This window comes from Mustela nigripes, chromosome 12, assembly GCF_022355385.1.
Source record: "Mustela nigripes isolate SB6536 chromosome 12, MUSNIG.SB6536, whole genome shotgun sequence".
Taxonomy (NCBI): Eukaryota; Metazoa; Chordata; class Mammalia; order Carnivora; family Mustelidae; genus Mustela; species Mustela nigripes.
Window position 1 is genome coordinate 57768868 of NC_081568.1, and position 20401 is coordinate 57789268.

Consider the following 20401-nt stretch of genomic DNA (forward strand, 5'->3'; position numbering starts at 1 on the left):
AAAACCCCTCAAATCCCAGAAGCATAGGAGTATCTTAAAATACAAAATACACAAAGCTTTTATAATAGTATGTGGCTGACTGAGTTGGTAGAATGCATGACTCTTGGTCTTGGGGTTGTGAGCTCAAGTGCCATGTTGGTGGTAGGGGTTACTTAAGAATAATTTGGAAATCCTGGGGCGCCTGGGTGGCTCAGTGGGTTAAGCCTCTACCTTTGGCTCAGGTCATGATCCCAGGGTGCTGGGATCGAGCCCCGCATCGGGCTCTCTGCTCAGTGGGGAGCCTGCCTCCTCCTTTCTCTCTGCCTGCCTCTCTGCCTACTTGTGATCTGTCCAATAAATAAATAAAATCTTAAAAAAAAATAATTTGGAAATCTTAAAAAGAGTTAAGTGATCAACAGACCTTAGATGCAGAAGCATTAACAGTGTTTGCTCAATATACAATACCTTTAATGGAGGAACACGTCAAGAGAAAGGAGGCATTTTGCTTTCAACATTTGTAAGCTCTGTGAATAGAATCCAGTATGAGCTTTCTTTCCCTCCCAGAATAAGTGAGTTTTGAATGAAGCACTTACGTGTAATAGCCTTGAACTACTTTTGTTGTTCTTCAGCGACTTATTCCCAGTTGCTTGCGGTACTTCTAAACTACATCTCAAATTTGCATTTCCACACCAGACTCATCATCTTTCCCCTTAGTCACCATCTCACACTTTTTTTCATCTGTTTACTGATTTTTTTTTTTTCTCTTAAAGGTTTATTTCAGAGAGAGCGAAATGTGTGGGGAGGGAGAGAGGGAGAATCTCAACCAGACTCAGCGCTGAGTGAGGAGCCCAATGCAGGGCTTGATCTCATGATCCTTAACTAAAACCAGGAGTCTGACACTTAACCACTTAAATGACTGTACCACCCAGGCATTCCAAGGGATTTCTTTTTCCCTTAAACAGGAAGGCTATGTACTCCCCAAGTCATATTGTAGTCTTCATGTTTTCAACCATTCATATGTGCCTGGAATGAACATTCGATTTGAAAATGATAAACTTTCCAAATTAATTCCTCACATACTAAGATCATCTTTTTTCCTTTTTTTTTTTTCTTTTTTAAACAAATCCAACAGTCATTGTCTATTAAAAATAAGTAAATGAGGGGCACCTGGGTGGCTCAGCGGGTTAAGCCACTGCCTTCGGCTCGGGTCATGATCTCAGGGTCCTGGGATCCAGCCCCGTGTTGGGCTCTCTGCTCAGCAGGGAGCCTGCTTCCTCCTCTCTCTCTGCCTCTCTGCCTCTCTGCCTACTTGTGATCTCTCTCTGTCAAATAAATAAATAAAATCTTTAAAAAAAAATAAGTAAATGAGGGATGCCTGGGTGTCTCAGTGGGTTAAAGCCTGTGCCTTTGGCTCAGGTCATGATCCCAGGGTCCTGGGATCAAGCCCTGTATTGGGCTCTCTGCTCAGCAGGGAACCTGCTCATCCACACCCCCCCACCCACCTGCGCCTCTGCCTACTTGTGATCTGTCAAATAAATAAATAAAAATCTTAAAAAAATAAAAAAATAAGTAAATGAAGTTTTGGTTTAGAGGAAGCATGTATGAAGTTACACTTCCAAGAGAACACAAAGTTCTGGCATCTCCTGTAGAGCATGTCCAGAGTTTGGAAGAACCCCTCTGTTGACATTCATTCCTTATATATGGTAACATGGCCTCATTTTGAGAAAAAGTTATGTTTTCTACATTTTAATAAACGTTAAGTTCTGTATTTCATGAAGGTTTGTATGTAAGAAGAACTTAATATGCTTTCTGGGAATCAGAAGGTGGGGAAAAACTATAATTCTGTCTTACACAGGCAGACTAGATAAGGACACTCTACAATGAATTCACTCAGCAAGTATTTATTTACTGAATGCCTTCTCTGTGCCAACTACTGGCAACAGATTTAAGGCTGTGCCATGTTCTTGTTCTCAGAGTTTACATTCTACTATAGGTAATCTCAGTTAAAAATTTAATCAGAGTGAAAATGTGGGAATACAATATATAAAATGAAATAATAAAAAGATACACATATATTAAACAACTTAGAGAATTTATTTGAAAAGTAGGAAATAAAAAGAATGATTTTAACATTTATTTAGAATATGAACAAATCTAGAAAAAGTTGAACTACAGGAAAGGCAGAGAGTACCGAAGTTGGCTTAATGGCCATCCAATACAAACAAGCAAAACCCAAGTTTCTTTCATGCAAATAAGCATTAAAGAGAAGAGCACAGGAATGTTTATAGAACAGGCCACAACGAGTATTTTAAAAATTTACATAAGAAAATGTACATAAATGAAAAAATAAACTAGACAATTTACAAGAAATGTTTTATAGGTTACAATAGGCTATAAGTTAGTTTATTATGAATAAAATTTGTAACACATCATACATTTTTACATCACAGATTCAGTGTTCAAAGAATTCCAACATGACAAAGCTTAGACTTGACAAGAACAATGCAACAGAATAAGGCAACTTAAACTGAAATGGCCTGTATAAATAAAATTAAAACATACAAACATCTAGATATGATTTGGTCAATAACTGGGCAGGATTAAGACAAATGCCATTCAACTTCAAGTTAAAAAGTCGAAGTCTCAATGTAGTTTCAAAAAAAAAAGGGAAAGCATACAATGTATAAAAAAAATAATAAAACCGTCTTAACAGGACTTACATCCTAATTCCATTAATTGTATTTGGGACAAAGAAACTAAGATACTGATGTTAGGTGTATAAAGTTACCTTTTGTTTCTAAACAAAAGTTTGCAAACTAAAAGGGGCATCTCAGAAAAAAATTGTAAATTTAAAAATGGCTGATCTGCAATCACTACTAACTGTGCCAGGTATGATGTCCATGATTCAGATATACAACGTAAAGCTAAAATAATCTTAAACTATTTGCATTATTTATGTATACTTTACAAATTATGTAAAAGCTCAAATGTTTTCTTTGAAAGCTACTGAAACTGTAAGCCATGTAATGAATGAAAGATGTTATTAGCAAAAAAAAAAAGTCAGCAATATCTTAGAATGGAAATTCAGTTGCATATTTTATAAATTCAAAACCTTGAATTTTAACTTCATTTACTCCTTTGAAAAATATATTCCTCATTAGTTCTTTTAAACACAAAATTAGTGGCAGCTGCAGCAAAATGACTGAAAATTTAAAAGAAAAATAATCTCTTTACCCAAAGAGCTAGAATATAAAGACTTCTAGATTTTTTTTCTTAAGGAAAAAAAAAATTTATTTCCCCTCAAACACATCATTCAGCACAACTATTTAGTACTTGAAGTCCCAGTATCAACTCACTGGTACATTTATTTTAATAAGCTAGGAATGTCAGAACCACATACAGTCTTTTTATCCTCAATTCTAAGGATAAAAGTATTTCAGGTCTTTGTATTTGATGTAAATGACTAGAATACATGATATTTCAATTCACTTGAAGGTAATTAGAATTGTTTTATAAATTTCTTTACAAAATGTGTTTGACAAAAGCAGTAAATAATTCCTGAAGGGGTTTATTCCGTATCTGTTCCTACTTAAAATGACCAGAAAGAAGAACAGCTTAAAGAAAAGGGCCACTAAAAATCCAAATATAACTACTATTCAAACATACATGAACCTACCAGGATGTTTCCTTTTGTACAATGGAAAAGCTGTAATAATGTCCACATAATTTTAAAGTTAACACAATAAAAATTCCAGATACTTCCACAGATTCAAGTGGACACACCCACATACACACTCTTTAATAATATATATAAAACCCCTCATATTACTTTAACTACTTGGCCACCATAGGCAAGAACATAGCATTACGAGAGAATAACTAATACCATTCTACTGGCTTGGTGAGAATCCAGAATCTAGTGCCTCTATCAACATATACAAATCAAATTAACGCCAAAACAGGACATAACATATCTGAACATTTTAATCTTTCCAAATGCAGCCATGAATGGAGAAACTTTTTTCAGGATCCTGATGATAACGGAGTCATTTCCCATTGTAATAAATCACTTCCCTCATTTTACAATGAAAGAAAATAACATTCAAAGAATTTAGACCAGTGGCTGGCACTATTTCTAATATAATACCAAGTTATGATCCCACATCCACTGAATACACAAGCAATAGAGACTTCTCTGAGAAGTCTTTTTGGAAGTGGAAACTGCTCAGAATTTTAGATATGGTCAAAAAGCTGGGGTGATTTACTTTTTATACCACCATCATTTTTATTGGACTATTAAAAATACCTTAAAAGGAAGAAAAAAAAATTACGTCTTTTGGTCTTTGATTATTAGGCTCAGTAAAAATTATAAGACCACTACTAACTTAAATATTGAAAACAGGCAGTAATACAGATAAAGCACATTATTTTCTGAGGTTATCTGATGACATAAAGTTGGGTGAATTCCTTCGGTATTAGAATAAAACCCACATTTAATAAACTTATTAGGAAAATAGGACATCAATGACATTTTCTGGTAAATCATCTTAATTAAATAAGGTCAAAGAGTATTACAAAAAGGGAATATATTTCTAGTATTTTGCTTATACATACTACAAAACAGTGAGTTAAATGCTAAATAAAGCACACTCATTTATTTCTGATTATCCTTTAAACAGTTTTTACATGGCTTTAAATAAGAAAGGATTTCTAAACTATGTTTTCTCAAATGCAATAGACTAAAAAGCATAAAGTGCTCAACAGAAAAAAAAGATACACTACAAAATACAACATTTTTTGCATATAGAAAGCAGAGTGGTTATAAAGGATATCTGGAACTATTGCCTTCCTAAGCTTTCCGCAAAGAATGCAACCTTAGAAAGGCAAGATGTGACAGACTGCTCTTACAAGGCAAAAGTTACATCGGATATAGAGGAAAACCATTCCCTTTAGCTGCATCATTTTTCTTACAGAAATGGGACTTTCAGGAACTAGTACCTAAAATACAGTAATCACATTTGCATGCAAAGGAAAAAACTCAAGAATCTTTACAGAGTCTAATAATTTGGCAGACTCTGAACCTCTTGAAAGACTGTCAATGGCCATGTATATTACTGGCAATGGCACTGACTTAACCCAAATGAAGAGGCCACCTATTCAGAGTAGCTGAAAAAGGAATACCCATGTTGACAGGCAAGCCAGTCTAATATTATGCCTTTGGGGAAACTGGGTATAGAATTGAACACCATTAACTCTAAATGTCTCTAGTTAAAAGGCAGACATTTTTTTTTGGGAGGGGGGTGTTGGTGGTGCAAAGTTCTAGACCTTGTGTTCTTCATCAAGCCCAAGACAACCTGAGAGTGCTCTTTGAAAGTATTTTACCACTTCTAAAGAATGGAAATTAAATCTAAAAGTTATAAAGAAGATTCTGTGTACAGAATTCAAGAATTAAAAGGGTCTCTTTTTAGTCCTTTAAAATTGTCTTCTCAAAGTTCAATTAGATAAGGTTGGGGGAATTTAAGTCACTGGAATCATCGTATTTGCTTCAGTGAAGAAAACCGACATTTTAGAGATTGCTGATGCCAGTCAGGATGGGTCCTGGGCAACTTTATCAGTATCACTGGAAAAATGATACACAGTATGATAAAATGGCGGGATCCAAAGTAAGACATTTTTGGATTGGTCAGAAATACAGCTAGTCTGTGTAAAATAGACTAGCCCAAATGAGCTACTTCTTTATCTCCTTTTGTATTAAAAAAAAAAAGTTCCCATATTTTCTCATAAAAAATAACACTTCCCATATCACCTCTCAAAAATTCTTTAAAAAGCCCTTATTCATAGTTTTATTTTTAATATTCATAAAGTTTTAATGGATATGCAATAGTGTTCATTTTTAAGAGCTAGTTCTGGACCACACTGTCTAGTACAGGAGCCACTATCCAAACATGGCTCTTGAGAACTTGGAATGTGGTTAGCCTAAACTGAGGTGTGTCCTGTTTAAATATACACTGGTTTTAAACACAAAGTTGAAAAAAAAATACAGTATCTCCTAAATAACTTTTTATAGCGATTGTATGTTGAAATGGTGACATACCAGATATACTGGGTTAAATAGAAATATATAATCAAAATGATTTTCACCTCCTCCTTTTTACTTTTTAAATATGCCTACTAGAAAATGTAAAATTACATATGGCTTACACTTCATGTTCTTAAACTGTAGTCTATTTCTGTTATAGAACTTTGAGGCATTACGCTGATTGGGCTAAGAACTAAATCTGTTTACCTCTGTATGCTTATAAAGAATTTTGTGAGACTGTAATAAAAAACTAAAATCTTGGCAGTCTTTATCACAACTCTGTAGTCACACTTATTATTCCAGTAATTCTTGACTATACATGAGAACAGCCAAGAACAAAAGTGGTGAAATGGTTGTTCACTGTATATGCATTTTAACAGGTAACTTCAGTTTCAAAGGACATAAAGTATGAATTACGTCTCAAATTAACCAAAGCACTGTCAAATTAACTTACATGGACTCCGACCATTCTGTTTCTTTCTTAAAGATAGCCCCATGCTATGGCTGCTAATACAGTTTGCCATGAACATGAAATTGTCATTTAAAAACAAAAGCGTTTTGTTCAAATGTCCAAATCACCAAATTTTAAAATAAACTGAACACATGGCTTTTTGTAGTGACAGAGATATCTAGCCATAACAATGGAAACATAAAAGTAACAAACATTTAGTCATTGTAGGTTTTCAAAGTGACTTACTGACCTGACATGAATTCCAAGTTCCAAATATTTTAAATTCTAAAAAATTACCTTACATGCTTTTCCCTCTGAATATTCACTCCTATTATTCATACCTTCATGCTTTTAGATAAATAAAACAGAATTTTAAACATCTGATCATGAAACTTGAAAACTATAAGGAGAAATGTCTTTATCAAGCACCTCTATGCAAACTGTTCTTTATGGAGCAAAATTATGTTCCATAAAAACATATTAATACTTCTTTCTTCCTGTAAACAATTTTTAAGCTCTTCAAGGCATATCCACACTTACTAGTAATTTAAGGAGGTGAATTTTTCCCAAGTCTACTTCTTAAACCAATTAAGTAACAGGTTTGAACAATTTTGCTGAACTAGACCTCCAAAAAAGTTACTGCCAAAGTAAATATCTGAAAAAAATTAGTAACCTTATAAAAAATGACTTCAAAATGGAGCACAAATTCCAAGGCAAAAAGATTTACAAATTCTGGAACTATATTGCCTTTATTACCAGAATGTATAAAACACTGATCCTTTCCTAATTCTGCAATACTGCCCTCAGACCCCTACAGTTTCGAAACAACTCATCTTTCAGATTTCCAAGAGATCTCTTTAGAATAAGTGTGATTTTTGCTGCTATTCATAATAATGAATTTGAATTTGAAGTTTCAGACCTAATTAAAGAGAAATGACTAAGTTCAGGCCCAAGATAATGTGGTACGGAAAGAGCACAGGTCTCTATCAATGCACACAAACCATATTCTATTAGTATAGTTCTGGGACCTCATTAAATGGATTTTCAAATAAGTAATTAAGTCTCTAATTATAATTAATTAGTAATTAAAATTAATTGTACTTAAAATTACAAAACATTTTAAAAATATAATGATTAACATAAAATACAGAAAGTGCAATTATCACCAATTATGTGATTTTCTAGGACTCATCTTAAAATTCAGGCTAATATTTAACAATAGTATTTCAATTAAATTATGGCATTTGAAAGAGCTTATACTTTGGGAAAAGATCACATTAACATGCTTTTTTGGTGGGAGAAATTTTAAGAAAACTGCAATAATAAGTAATTCATACTGCCTTACCATTTCTACAATCACATCAAAACAATCATCTTTGATAGCCATTTCAGTAAGTTTGATACAGGGTATGTTACTGCCCATTTACTAGTAACCAAGACACGTAAGAACACAGTTATAACAAATATTCAGATCCAATTATCTTCAGGAGCTAAACATTTCAGAGACTTTAAAATTTGTGTTTGAGCATACAGTACTGAAATAGTTGGCTACATAAAATAAATAGGAAAATCTTCTGAGAGGAAGCTCAATAATCAGAGGCTGTATTGCATTTTAAGGATTTAACACTGGATATATACAGAAGGGAAAGCATTTCAATGAGAAATACTTCATATGTTACCAAGCTCCTTCTTTTAATATGGCAACTTCTGGCAGCTTACCATCTTGACATTTAAAAATTAACAGGAATAGCGCTACTCTGTTATCCTTTGGTTCCCAGTGACAAATAATGCAGTAATGATGCCTCTGGTTTTCAGTTCCTCATGGATGACATTTATCAGTAGAGAATAACCTGATGCCTTTTAGCTGAAATTTGGCAGTCCAAGAAGTGCACCAACTGCTCCAAAGTATCCCTGCATAATTTTAAAACAATTATTAATACAGTTCAGATTTTAAATTAGCATATGATATAAACAACTATTAGGAACAGATATTTATATATGATCTATTTAAGAATTCTTATTCAGAAACCTATTTGTGTTGTAAGCTAGTATTTGAAAAACATGAAATACATAATTTTAAAGTATGGCTTACAGACACTGAAAAGCTTCTACAGAGAGCCATTACTACAATTCTGAGCCCCTCTCCTCTTTCTTCAATACAATTCTTTTTGTTCCACCTGCCACTCTCCTGGCATCCAGCACGGCATGTGGAGCCTGCACAGCAGTACACCATAGAGAGAGCAGTGACAATGAAACATAAACACAAGAGAATACTCTGACTCTGTGTTATCAGAATTATTAATATGTCCATCTGACCAGAAACAAAACAATTCAAGGTAAATTGACTTAATCCAAACCACTATATGAACTGACAATTTCAGACCAGAATAACTGGATGTAATGATCAAACACGAAAAAAGTCCTAAAGAATGAGCTCCAAAATTTTAACAGTGGTCCCTCTGGAGGTAGGGGGTGAGGTTGTGGTGGGGGGATTAAGGAGAATTTTCACTGCTAAACTATTTATTTTTCTGGTGTACACATTTGTTATCTCAGGGGAGAAAAAGAGAAAAGAATACAATTTAACTAAGTACACAAGCAGCCCCAATAACTAAAGAGTTCACAAGATCTAATATCACTCTCTCTTGGTCAGAGGAAGTAGGAAACTCCATGTTAATGGGATGCCTACCAGGTTACAGTAAACCCTATCCCCCCAACTCAAACTGAAATGAGAGACTCAATATACTATTTAGGTAAATCATAGTTTTATATTTATGAGTACACACTAAGAAGCAACATATGAAACCTGTATGCTGCATGCTGTTAAAATTCACAAAGCATTATTTTCCTATCATACCTCATGCTCTAGAAACAATGCTTTCAGTTGACCTTTTGACCAATAATCCAGTGCATATGCCAAAAGTTTCATTGAGAGAGTATTGACACGTAAAAAGTTCCCAACAAAGACAACTCGGTTTATTTTCTACAAGAAAAGAACAAAGAAAATGAGTTGAAATAAAAATTATCAAGTAGAATTTATAATATAGAAAATCTCTACTTTAAGATTCCACTCACTAATTTGGTTCCGTAGATAACTTGAAGGAAATCTTATATGGAGGAACTGGTGTTTCAATCTTTCTACTCACAATAATATACTGAACTTTTGAGCATATATTTTTGCATACTGTGTTTGGTTATTGTAAACTATGGCCCTTAATTATTGTCAAGTGGCTGGTGAAAATCTAGATCTATAGGGCAAAGAAAAAAGGTTCCAGATTATTGTCAGCCCCCCAAAGTGAAATATTCCCTAAACTTGGGTTAAAACATCTGCTAATGGCTCCCTTAGCTAACTTACTACACTGTTATTGAGAAACTTAAGAATCCTGGATTTAAATAGAATAATTCCAAAGAATTAATTTGGGTCTTTTCACAGATGTTCTCTGCTGGAGCCTCTCTTTCCCCAAATATCTGCATGCTGATTATCTCACCTCCTTTCAGTATTTATCCAAGGGTTACGTTTTCAATAAAGCCTCCCTTCAACAATCCAATTACTCAGCAGTTTGTTTCTGCTGGTCTATTCTCCCATCTTATTTAATGATTTTCTTTTTAAAAAAATAGCATTTATCACCAAATACACACTAAAAATTTATTATATCACTAGAATGGATAAAGTTGCATAAAGTCACAGACCTTTGTTTTTTTTTCACCAATGTATCCCAAGTGCCTAGAACAATGCCTGGCATATGGTACTCTATAAAATACTTCATGAATAAATGAAGGAACAAATGAAGGGTTTCCTCAAAACGCAAAATTCCCAATTCATTTTAAGTATCTGATATTTACAAAAATTAAATAGGTAAATACATCTATTACATGAAGGCAGAATTCTTTTTCTTTCCTTTTTTTTTTTTTTTTAAAGATTTTATTTATTTATTTGACAGAGAGAAATCACAAGTAGATGGAGAGGCAGGCAGAGAGAGAGAGAGGGAAGCAGGCTCTCTGCTGAGCAGAGAGCCCAATGCGGGACTCGATCCCAGGACTCTGAGATCATGACCTGAGCTGAAGGCAGCGGCTTAACCCACTGAGCCACCCAGGCACCCCTGAAGGCAGAATTATATATATAATCTCCTTCAAATAAAAATAACCCAACAATGAAAGTAAATATAGGAGTACATGCTTTTCGTTAAGTATACATCATTCAAAGTTCAGGTGAAGAACAAGTCTCAATGCCTTCATAGCCCTGTACAATGCTGCTTGATCCATATGCAACAAGGCAGCACTGTAAAGAAGCCAAAGGCAATAAGAAAACTTCTAAGCACTTCACCAATCAAATTTAACATTAACAGCAAAAAACACCCTTTTCAATAATTAGTTACTTCAGAACCATCCTGTTTGGAAAGATTTTTCTTTTCTATCTTCAAGAAATTTAGGTTGTATATTTCTGAAAAAGTTTCTAGATAAATTTGAAAATGTAAGTATTTCTTTTTTCTATTTCCAATTTGAATTATCTGCTACTTTCTTTAAAAGTAACGTAACAATTAGGTGCACATGGCATATACAGCTAATGAGCTTTGGGATTTAAAAGAGATCTCAATTCTATAGGCCTCCTTAAGGAACACAAAGAAGCCCTGCTGCATGTACAGGAAGCTCCAATCCACATTTTTCGAAAAGTTACTTTTTTTTACCTCATTAACAGCACACATTCGTGCCACAGAACCAATGTTATTCGTGATAGTAACTAAAGTAGCTCTTGCTAGATCTTCTTTACTGACAGATTCTCGCTTCTCCTTATAAATCATATTCCCAAAACTGCAGAGAAATGAAAAACAAAATTCTGTTGATTATAAGCAACATTTCATATATTTTTGGAATTTATCCTACAGATAAATTTACACAAGTACAAAATAAGGTATATAACAAGGTTACTGACTGACCCACTTAACTACACATAGCACAATACTGGAAAGCACCCTCAAACTCGGATAAATTCACACAATAAAATACCAAGAGGCTGTCAGTAAGGAGGAAGGGTAGGAGGGTGAGAGGTAAAGGAAGAGAAGGGGGAGGGAGGGAAGGAGGGAGAGAGAGAGACAGACAGAAAAGGAGGGAGGTAGAGAGGGAAGCTGGCAGAGAGACTAGGATATATTGTCTACTGACTTCTTAATGTACGTATTTTTTTCTTTCTTTTTTTTGAAGATTTTACTTATTTATTGAGAGCGAGCAAAAGCGAGAGAGATCAGACGTAGAGGGAGAAGCAGACTTGCCGGGGAGCTGCAGAATGCAGAACTCAATCCCAAGACCCTGAGATCATGATCTGAGCTGAAGGTAGAAGCTGAACCAGCTGAGCCACCCAGGTGCCCCCTTAATGTGGATCTTATTTTTAAACTACATGAATGTTCAAAACTTGGAACCTAATGTGGGTAAGAGTAAGCCCCCAACAACTTCCTAATATGTTGCCTTCTAAAAACTAAATAAACAACTTTAATTATAATATAAATACTAAACTTACCTAGATGCTACAGCCCAACCTGGCAGACCGAATCTTTCATAATCTCCTCCGTAAATGTCACGGACCAGCTTGTCAGCTTGGGTGCTGTCACCTTTGGATGCCATTTCAAGAGCCTCTTCAAAACTTTCACAGCCAGTCAACAAACAGCATAAACCCAGAAAGGTACCCCCTCCAAGGCTTTAAAAAAAAAAAGAAAAGAACACTAAGTAAGTTACATTTACACATTGTATTCTTCCTCCAGAGTAAAAAGGTTGAATATCCATATAATTAATATCCATATAATTAATAAACACTGCTAATGTCAAGCGCTGAAATATCAACATAATGAAGATAAGAAAAATGCCAAACCAAACTTGTCAGATGGAAGAATAAAAAAGCAAGGGCGGGGGGGGGGGGGGGGGAATCAGTTGGTGATAGCAACAAAAAGGCAGAGATTAACTTCTAATATCATTACCCAATTCCTTAAACTTAGTAACTGCTAAAAACTGCTAAAAACATGTAAAAACTGCTTTTACAGGTGGGGGGAAAAAGCAGTAAGTGTTAAAAATTAGTACCATATGAATTAAAAGGAGAAAACTTTTAACTCCAAAGAATAAATGGTTTCCAGGAAAGGATTTAGTGAAAGGCCTACTTACTTGGTCTGACATAGCTGAAATCAATTCAATGTGACACATTAGCATTTGAAATAACCCAGAAATGAGCAGGGTGAGAAAACTTATGTTAGGTTGGTCAATATGTTGATGACAAAAATTTACTTGTTTCTATTATTCTTTTGGATATGCTGATTAAAATGAAATCATGCCCCTCTAATCCCTAAAATAAAAACCTTTGCTCCCCAGTCTCTCCTAAATTTCTAACAGATTCCATATATCCCTGATCACTGCTAGAATTTAGTTAATGGACTGAATTTCTTTTAGAATTGATTGAAATAGGCAATATTTCCCTGTAATTCTTTGGCTCAGAGTTACAGTAAAGGTAGATTTTTAGCCACCAGAGAGATAAAATACTAATTAAATTTAAGTGCCTTTTGGTGCCTGACCAGCTGAGTTGGTAGAGCACATGACTCTTGATATCAGGGTCTTGAGTCTTGGACCCAACATGGGTTAGAATTTACTTAAAACAAAAAAATTTAAGTATCACTTTAATAAAGTACTACTTTAAAACAGAAATGAGTTTTTTTCATAAACCCCCAAATCTTTCTTCCTCAAACAATTAGAGGAGTTTCACCCCCGTCTTTCTAAAAGATTTTATTTTATTTGACAGAGAGAAACACAGCAAGAGAGGGAAACAAGCAAGATGAGTGGGAGATGGAGAAGCAGGCTTCCCGCTGGGCAGGGAGCCCAATGCAGGGCTCAATCCCAGGATCCTGGGATCATGACCTGAGCCAAAGTTAGAGGCTTAACGACTGAGCCAACCCAGTAGCCCCCGTTTCTATCCTTAAAAGCTGATCAAGTACATGTATCAGAATCATAAAAACAATTATAAAACTTCATTTCACAATAATATTTCAGGCATTATAGAAAATCTTAAGGGATATTTAAAAGATCCATGTTATCCCATAATGAGCTTATGTTAAATTGATCTTGTAAGAATTATTTCACTTGGTTGAGCATCTGATTGTTGATTTCAGCTCAGGTAATGATCTCAGGGTAATGAGAATGAGCCCTGCATGGGGCTCCCTGCTCAGATGGAAGTCAGCTTGAGATTCTCTCTCTCCCTCTACTCCCACCCCCCACTCTCTCAAATAAATAAAATAAATCTTAAAGAAAAAAAGAATTATTACAATGTTGCCCACTTAAATGTGAATCTAATCTAACCAGCATGTAAGCTGACCAGTGGCAAACTTCAGGCTTAAACAGATCTATATGACAGGAAAAAACAAGGAGAGGAATGAATGCTTTGGAAAAGAGAAAGTCATTGGAATCATTCCAGATAAAAATTCCCTCTTACAATTATGGAAATTTTGATGCCAACTGATGTTAAGCAAATATAAATATTTAATTATTTTAGTTTGAGTCTTTACATACATACTTTATAAAGCATATTATTTGTAACACTCTAACTTATACTTACATATCTACATTTTCTGCTACTGCACAAATGTACCTTAGAGGCTAGCATTAAGGTGATTTCACAACTTCTGTGTATAAAACAACATGAATGCTGCAATAAGAACAGAAAGGTCACTACCTTGTCCCGGTTACTCGTTTATAGTTGTCTTTGGAATGGACTGCTAAAATACTGACTCCTGAACCAATGTTCACTATCAGCAGTGGATAGGGATCATCCAGGTTAAAAGGCATCTTTTGGCATCGCTCAGGTTCTGAGGCATTAGCAAAATAATAGCACTCTGCTTGTCCATTGAAACTGACAGAATCTATATACAGCAAGCCCTTTACAAGGCAGTCAAGTTCATCCAGTTTGTGCAGGTGGAGGTTTCCAATCTATAAAAAACACCATAGAAGTTTTATAAAGTGAACAAGGGACAGTATTCAAAATATCTGACTCAAATGCACTGTATAATTTTCATGTACTTTATAAAACTTCAAAATCATCTATGACCCATACATTTTCACTTGTTTTGTTTCATGTCAGAATCTCTTAGTCCAGAGATTCTCAGTGATGGTGGTATTACCTCTGGATACATTCTGGGAATTTTTAGGGATATTTCAGTTTTCACTAAGATGGAGAGGAGAACAGGACCAAACTAACATACAGTGGGAAGGACTTGGGATGCCAGATACCTGCAATGGGTAGGGCAGCTGTGCAAAAACAACAAATTATCCCATTCTTGCCTAATCTTTGAGCATTCTGACAGACATTTTTTAAGGCAGCAGCAAGGAAATTTGTTTGTAATTATCCGAGCCTATGGAAGCACAAAGTATTCTTCATCTGGCTTTAATATATATATGCTAAATTTGCTAGGAATGCAACCACCATTTAAACTGAGAAAGTAACAGACGTTTTTACTGCTTGGAATTTTCCCAAATGTTATGTCACAAACAGCAACACCATTTATGGTACAAGATTCTCCCTAAAACATACCGTATGAATCTACCAGCATTTGTGGGTTTAGAATTCATGGTGAATTTATGTTTAAGGGCCAGCATCTAACTATCTCATTATGCCCTCTCATGTGATCATACCAGAGAATCTACCCATTTTCTAAATACCTTCATTTCCTGTCTCTATATTATAGTTTGGGTAACTAGTTTGAAATTATTAAAGTCATTTCAGGTTAGTAAAGAATGTATTATAAACTATTTGTAAAAAAGATCTCAGCTTAGAGATCACTTCCTCTGGGAAACTTTTGTTCTCCACAACTTGTTAGGTAATACTACTCTGGTGTTCCCATGACCCTGCTTTTCATAGCAATACTATTAATTATAACACACTGTACCTTTACTTGTAACCCACTGTTCTGTGCGGTCTAGGTATTGCACTCTTTCAAAGCTAAGACTGTGTCTTATTCCCAGCTGAGTTCTGTGTCTAGCCTAATACCAGACACATGCTAAGTGCTCAAGTATTAGCTTAATAAATGATTGAGTTATGAACAGTTATTACAGAACTTCATCACTAGATAATACTGATACTACTGGGGCACTTGGGTGGCTTAGTCAGTTAAGTGTTGGCCTTCAGCTCAGGATGGGACTGAGCCCTGTGTATGGGCTCCTGCTCAGCATGGAGTCTGCCTCTCCCTCTGCTCCTTCCCCTGTTCATGCTCTAATACATTAAAACACACGCGCACACACACACACACACACACACACACCCCTTAAAAAGAAGAAAAAAAAAAAAGAAAATATTGATACTTCAATGGGCAGGTAAAAGCTGGCTTCTAAGATGCCACTTCTGGTAAGAATTCTGGCAAACACTAAATATCACATGTTCAAGCAAACTAGTCTCAAATTTACGAAATTTATGTTAAAATTACTTAACAAGTTGAATACAAATTTAGACTTTTAAACTATCCCATAATTTAAGGGTCTCACTTATGTGAGCCATATAAATCACTTATGTTCTATTAACAAAACTTAAGAAATTAAATGGTTTACATGCATATTTTCAAAGAAAACAAATTTTAGTAGCCCCAAATGCCAACATTCTAATCTTTATTCTAATGGAAAGGACTAGAAGCTTGACAAACCCCAGTAGATCAGTGTTTACATAGTCCTCTTGCCATATCCAAATGACCCCCTTTGAGATAGGAACATGGTAAGGCTGGTGGATAAAACCAGAAAAAAGGGGTAATGGGGACTCTCAATGTCTACTTAATCAAAAGACACTGGCTTCAGCAGATTTATTTATTTTTTTGGTGGGGCGGTGGGCAGGGAAAGAGATGGCCCTGGGAGAAAGTACTATATGGATAATACATAAAAGCAATGCAAACACAGGGCAATGCAATAATAGTAAAAATAATTCAAACATCACTTATATTTGGCTTTGTATACCACCAAATTCACGGACATTGACCCTTTTACTGTAGCTTTATAGTAGTCCCTAAGCTTAGCAGGTTTTACCAAATATTATGGACAATAAGCCCAAATCTGGACAATTTCTATTCAGCCTATAAAGGTAGTAATTAAGGACTGCAAGTGAAAAGCTGGTCATGAATACATACTTCCTCCATATCCAGCATGGGGAACTAATCTAGGAAGCATGCTAGATATAAACAGCCTTGTATTTTAAAAATTAAAGAGGGGGTGCCTGGGTGGCTAAGTGGGTTCAGAGTCCAACTCTTGGTTTTGGCTCAGGCCATGATCTCAAGGTTGTGAGAGCGAGCCCCACGATGGGCTCCCTGCTCAGTGCAGAGTCTGCTAGTCCCTCTCCCTTGGCTTCTCATCCCCACCCCTCCCGCCACACACTCTCTCTCAAATAAAGAAATCTTTAAAAAAAAAAATGAGAGAGAGAGAATGGGTATCAATTTTGGGTTTTGAGTAAGATACCTACTGTGCGAAAATCTTCTTCAAACTTATAAGCACCACCTCCTGTAGCACATAGCACCGTGTGTAATGTTGAGAAGTTTTTATCTCTTCCCATTTGAATAAAAGTAGGCAGGTCGTGGGTTGGAAATCTGATAAAGTGCAAGTTCCCTCTTCGCCCAAAAAGTGTTAAATCCTTCAGTTCAAGATGTACATCCCGAATACCAGTGGATCCATATGCTACATTAGAAGTCAAATATTTCCGGATACTTTTTAAGCTCTCAACTTCTTCTTGCTCTTCCTCTGCTGTGATATCAATAGGTTCAAAGTATGAGAGCTTTACTAGAGTCCCCCCAATGTCCATGCCAAACCATGGGAAAGCTGTGGATAAAAAAACATACATATATATCAACTCTAGAAATGCAAATTAGGAGCTAGTTAATTATCCACAAACATCATATATCCTGAATTATGCAGTCAGGGGTTAGATGTTTTTTCTATATGGAACTCAAACTTTTCCCCTTCAAAGTATTATTTTATATGTTTTCTAAAAACCTGTAACAAAGGCCCAGGACCTTTTCCCTGGTCAGGTAGGTATTCCTTTTCATTTATTAAATACTTACCATATGCCCCAAGGGAGCAAGAAAAATTTGGACCAATTTTGTTTTAATAAATAGGTCATCACCTATGGCTTGGTAATGTTTCTAATAAGATTTTAATGTAATAAAATTGGCCTATAATTACTTCAAGCAACCCAAGGGAAAAAGTACCTCCTTAAAAAGAAATCTTAGTCTTTGCTCATTAAACATTATATTTCTTTGGTACACCTAGTTAATAAAATTAGCTGTTAATGTTGAAGATATGTCTACTTAGGCACATTTGGGCAGGCAGTTATATCATTTAGGTTTGGAACCTGGTGCTTTTTCACTAACTGTACTTACGGAACTTTGGAAAAGCCATTAAATTAAATTTTCTTAAACTAGTTTTTTAAGGTCTGTTTCTATTCTCTGGGATCTTAAACAAAATGATAGAGACTCAAGAATAATTTAATACTTAAGATATACACATTACAGGTGCGTGGGTGGCTCAGTGGGTTAAAGCCTCTAGAATCAAGCCCCGTTATCAGGCTCTCTGCTCAGCGGGGGGGGGGGGGGGGGCGGGACCTGCTTCCTCCTCTGTCTCTCTGCCTCCCTCTCTAGTTGTGATCTCTGTCAAATAAATAATAATAAAAAAAAAGATAGACACACTACAGAATACTTCAGAACAAAATGTATTTAACAGTTATGTCTAAGTTGTCAAGGAAAACTAGCTCCCTCCAAAATCTGTTTCTTAAATATTAATATTTTATTTGAAATATGTGACTATTAGAAACCAGGCTCATACAATTCAACAAGAAAAGATTCTATATATTTCCCTATTTCAGAATTTATGTAATGAGGAAGGAGTAGTTCTCATTATCTTCTCTTGGAGAAATAGTTCACTCGTCTTTTTTTTTTTTAAAAGATCACTTGTATTTGTATTTGAAACCCAATTTCCAGATTGGGTTTCCAGATCTACACTGAAGAGTATTAAAAAATTAACTTCTTAAAAAAAAAAAAAAAAAAAAAAGAAACTTCTTAAAAAAAAAATGACTTAAGACTATAATCTGAGGGGCAATAAGATCCGAAACAGGCATAACATTTTTGTGTCACCTATAGATTTTTATAAGCAAGTAAAATATTAAAGAAACAGACTAAATTTTCTTAATTTTTAAATCCCTAGTAGCAAGCAGCAATACTAACAGTTATAGAGGTGAAATTTACAGCAACTGTTTGCTTGAACAACCCGTTGAAAGAAAAAACAATATGGAGTACCTCTACTGATCCAATAAATCAGAGATACCTCCAGAGTTTTCCCAATCATAATTAGGACACTTTTCAGTGGACATTAGATAAAACATAGGAATGCTACTGGTATAACTGAAATTATTTTTAAGATTTTATTTATTTGAAAAAGAAAAGGGGGGGGGAAGAGTGGAGAAGGGAAGAGGGAGAGGGAAAAGCAGACACCTTGCTGAGCACAGAGCCTGACATGGGGCTCCATACCAGGACCCTGATACCATGTCCTGAGCCAAAGGCAGACACTGAGCCACCCAGGAGCCCGATTTCTCTTATTTGTTGATGTTTGATTCTAGATTTCATGGGGACAGGTATGCAAATCACTGTTCCACATAAAGTGCATTTTGGGATAGAAGAATTTCTACAAGGTAAGATTTATTAAGCCAAAAACCTTTATTTTCCAAAATTAAAAATACTTTAAAAACTATTCTAAGTTTATAGTTTTCCTTTCTATGTTTTTGTCAGGTGTCAAAATATACAAATAAAAATATTACTTCAGAGCAAACTATAATGCTGCAAATATTACCAGGTTCAAAGTTCATGATATTTTTATTTTCAGTCATAAGTCCCTGTCTGCTCCCAGGTTTATAAATATGTGAAAACTGCTGTTCTTGAAAGAAAAAAACCCAATTAACGTTTATGTGAAGAACTTTTTTTTTTTTAAAAGATTTTATTTATTTGACAGACAGAGATCACAAGTAGGCAGAGAGGCAGGCAGAGAGAGGAGGAGGAAGCAGGCTCCCCGCTGAGCAGAGAGCCCGATACAGGGCTCTATCCCAGGACCCTGAGATCATGACCTGAGCCAAAGGCAGAGGCTTAACCCACTGAGCCACCCAGGCGAATAACTTTTAATTCTTACACGAAAACATAAATTAAGTTTCAAAAGAACCTTACTTAACATTTATGTTAAGACCTTTTAATTCTTTTTTTTTTTTTTTTTAAGATTTTATTTATTTATTTGACAGAGAGGCAGAGAGGCAGGCAGAGAGGGATGGGGAAGCAGGCTCCCCGCTGAGCAGAGAGCCTGATGCGGGGCTCCATCCCAGGACCCTGGGATCATGACCTGAGCTGAAGGCAGAGGCTTAACCCACTGAGCCACCAAGGCACCCCAAGAACTTTTAATTCTTTTTTTTTTTTTTAAGATTTTATTTATTTATTTGATAGAAAGATCACAGGTAGGCAGAGAAAGAGGGGGAAGCAGGCTCCCCGCTGAGCAGAGAGCCTGATGTGGGGCTCGATCCCAGGACCCTGAGATCATGACCTGAGCCGAAAGCAGAGGCTTAACCCACTGAGCCACCCAGGCGAATAACTTTTAATTCTTACACGAAAACATAAATTAAGTTTCAAAAGAACCTTACTTAACATTTATGTTAAGACCTTTTAACTCTTTTTTTTTTTTTAAGATTTTATTTATTTATTTGACAGAGAGGCAGAGAGGCAGGCAGAGAGGGATGGGGAAGCAGGCTCCCCGCTGAGCAGAGAGCCTGATGCGGGGCTCCATCCCAGGACCCTGGGATCATGACCTGAGCTGAAGGCAGAGGCTTAACCCACTGAGCCACCAAGGCACCCCAAGAACTTTTAATTCTT

The 20401-nt window shown here is 35.6% G+C and overlaps 1 protein-coding gene across 3 annotated transcripts in view; it reads right to left on the minus strand.

The window, feature by feature from the left end:
- Window positions 1–2054: 2054 nt before the first annotated feature.
- The window catches only part of PANK3 (pantothenate kinase 3), a 25196-nt gene continuing 6849 nt past the window's right edge, over window positions 2055–20401 (minus strand). Inside the window, exons 2-7 of one of the 3 annotated variants that reach the window (XM_059417326.1) lie at window positions 16966–17318; window positions 14206–14459; window positions 12016–12192; window positions 11192–11315; window positions 9364–9489; window positions 2055–8420 (exon numbers count right to left, since the gene is read on the minus strand). In XM_059417326.1, the coding sequence (XP_059273309.1) occupies window positions 8370–8420; window positions 9364–9489; window positions 11192–11315; window positions 12016–12192; window positions 14206–14459; window positions 16966–17318 (1085 nt within the window). In that variant the 3' untranslated portion in view covers window positions 2055–8369. Of the gene's footprint in view, window positions 8421–9363; window positions 9490–11191; window positions 11316–12015; window positions 12193–14205; window positions 14460–16965; window positions 17319–20401 lie in introns of those variants that run through there. The other 2 variants (XM_059417328.1, XM_059417327.1) reach the window with 2 other exon arrangements.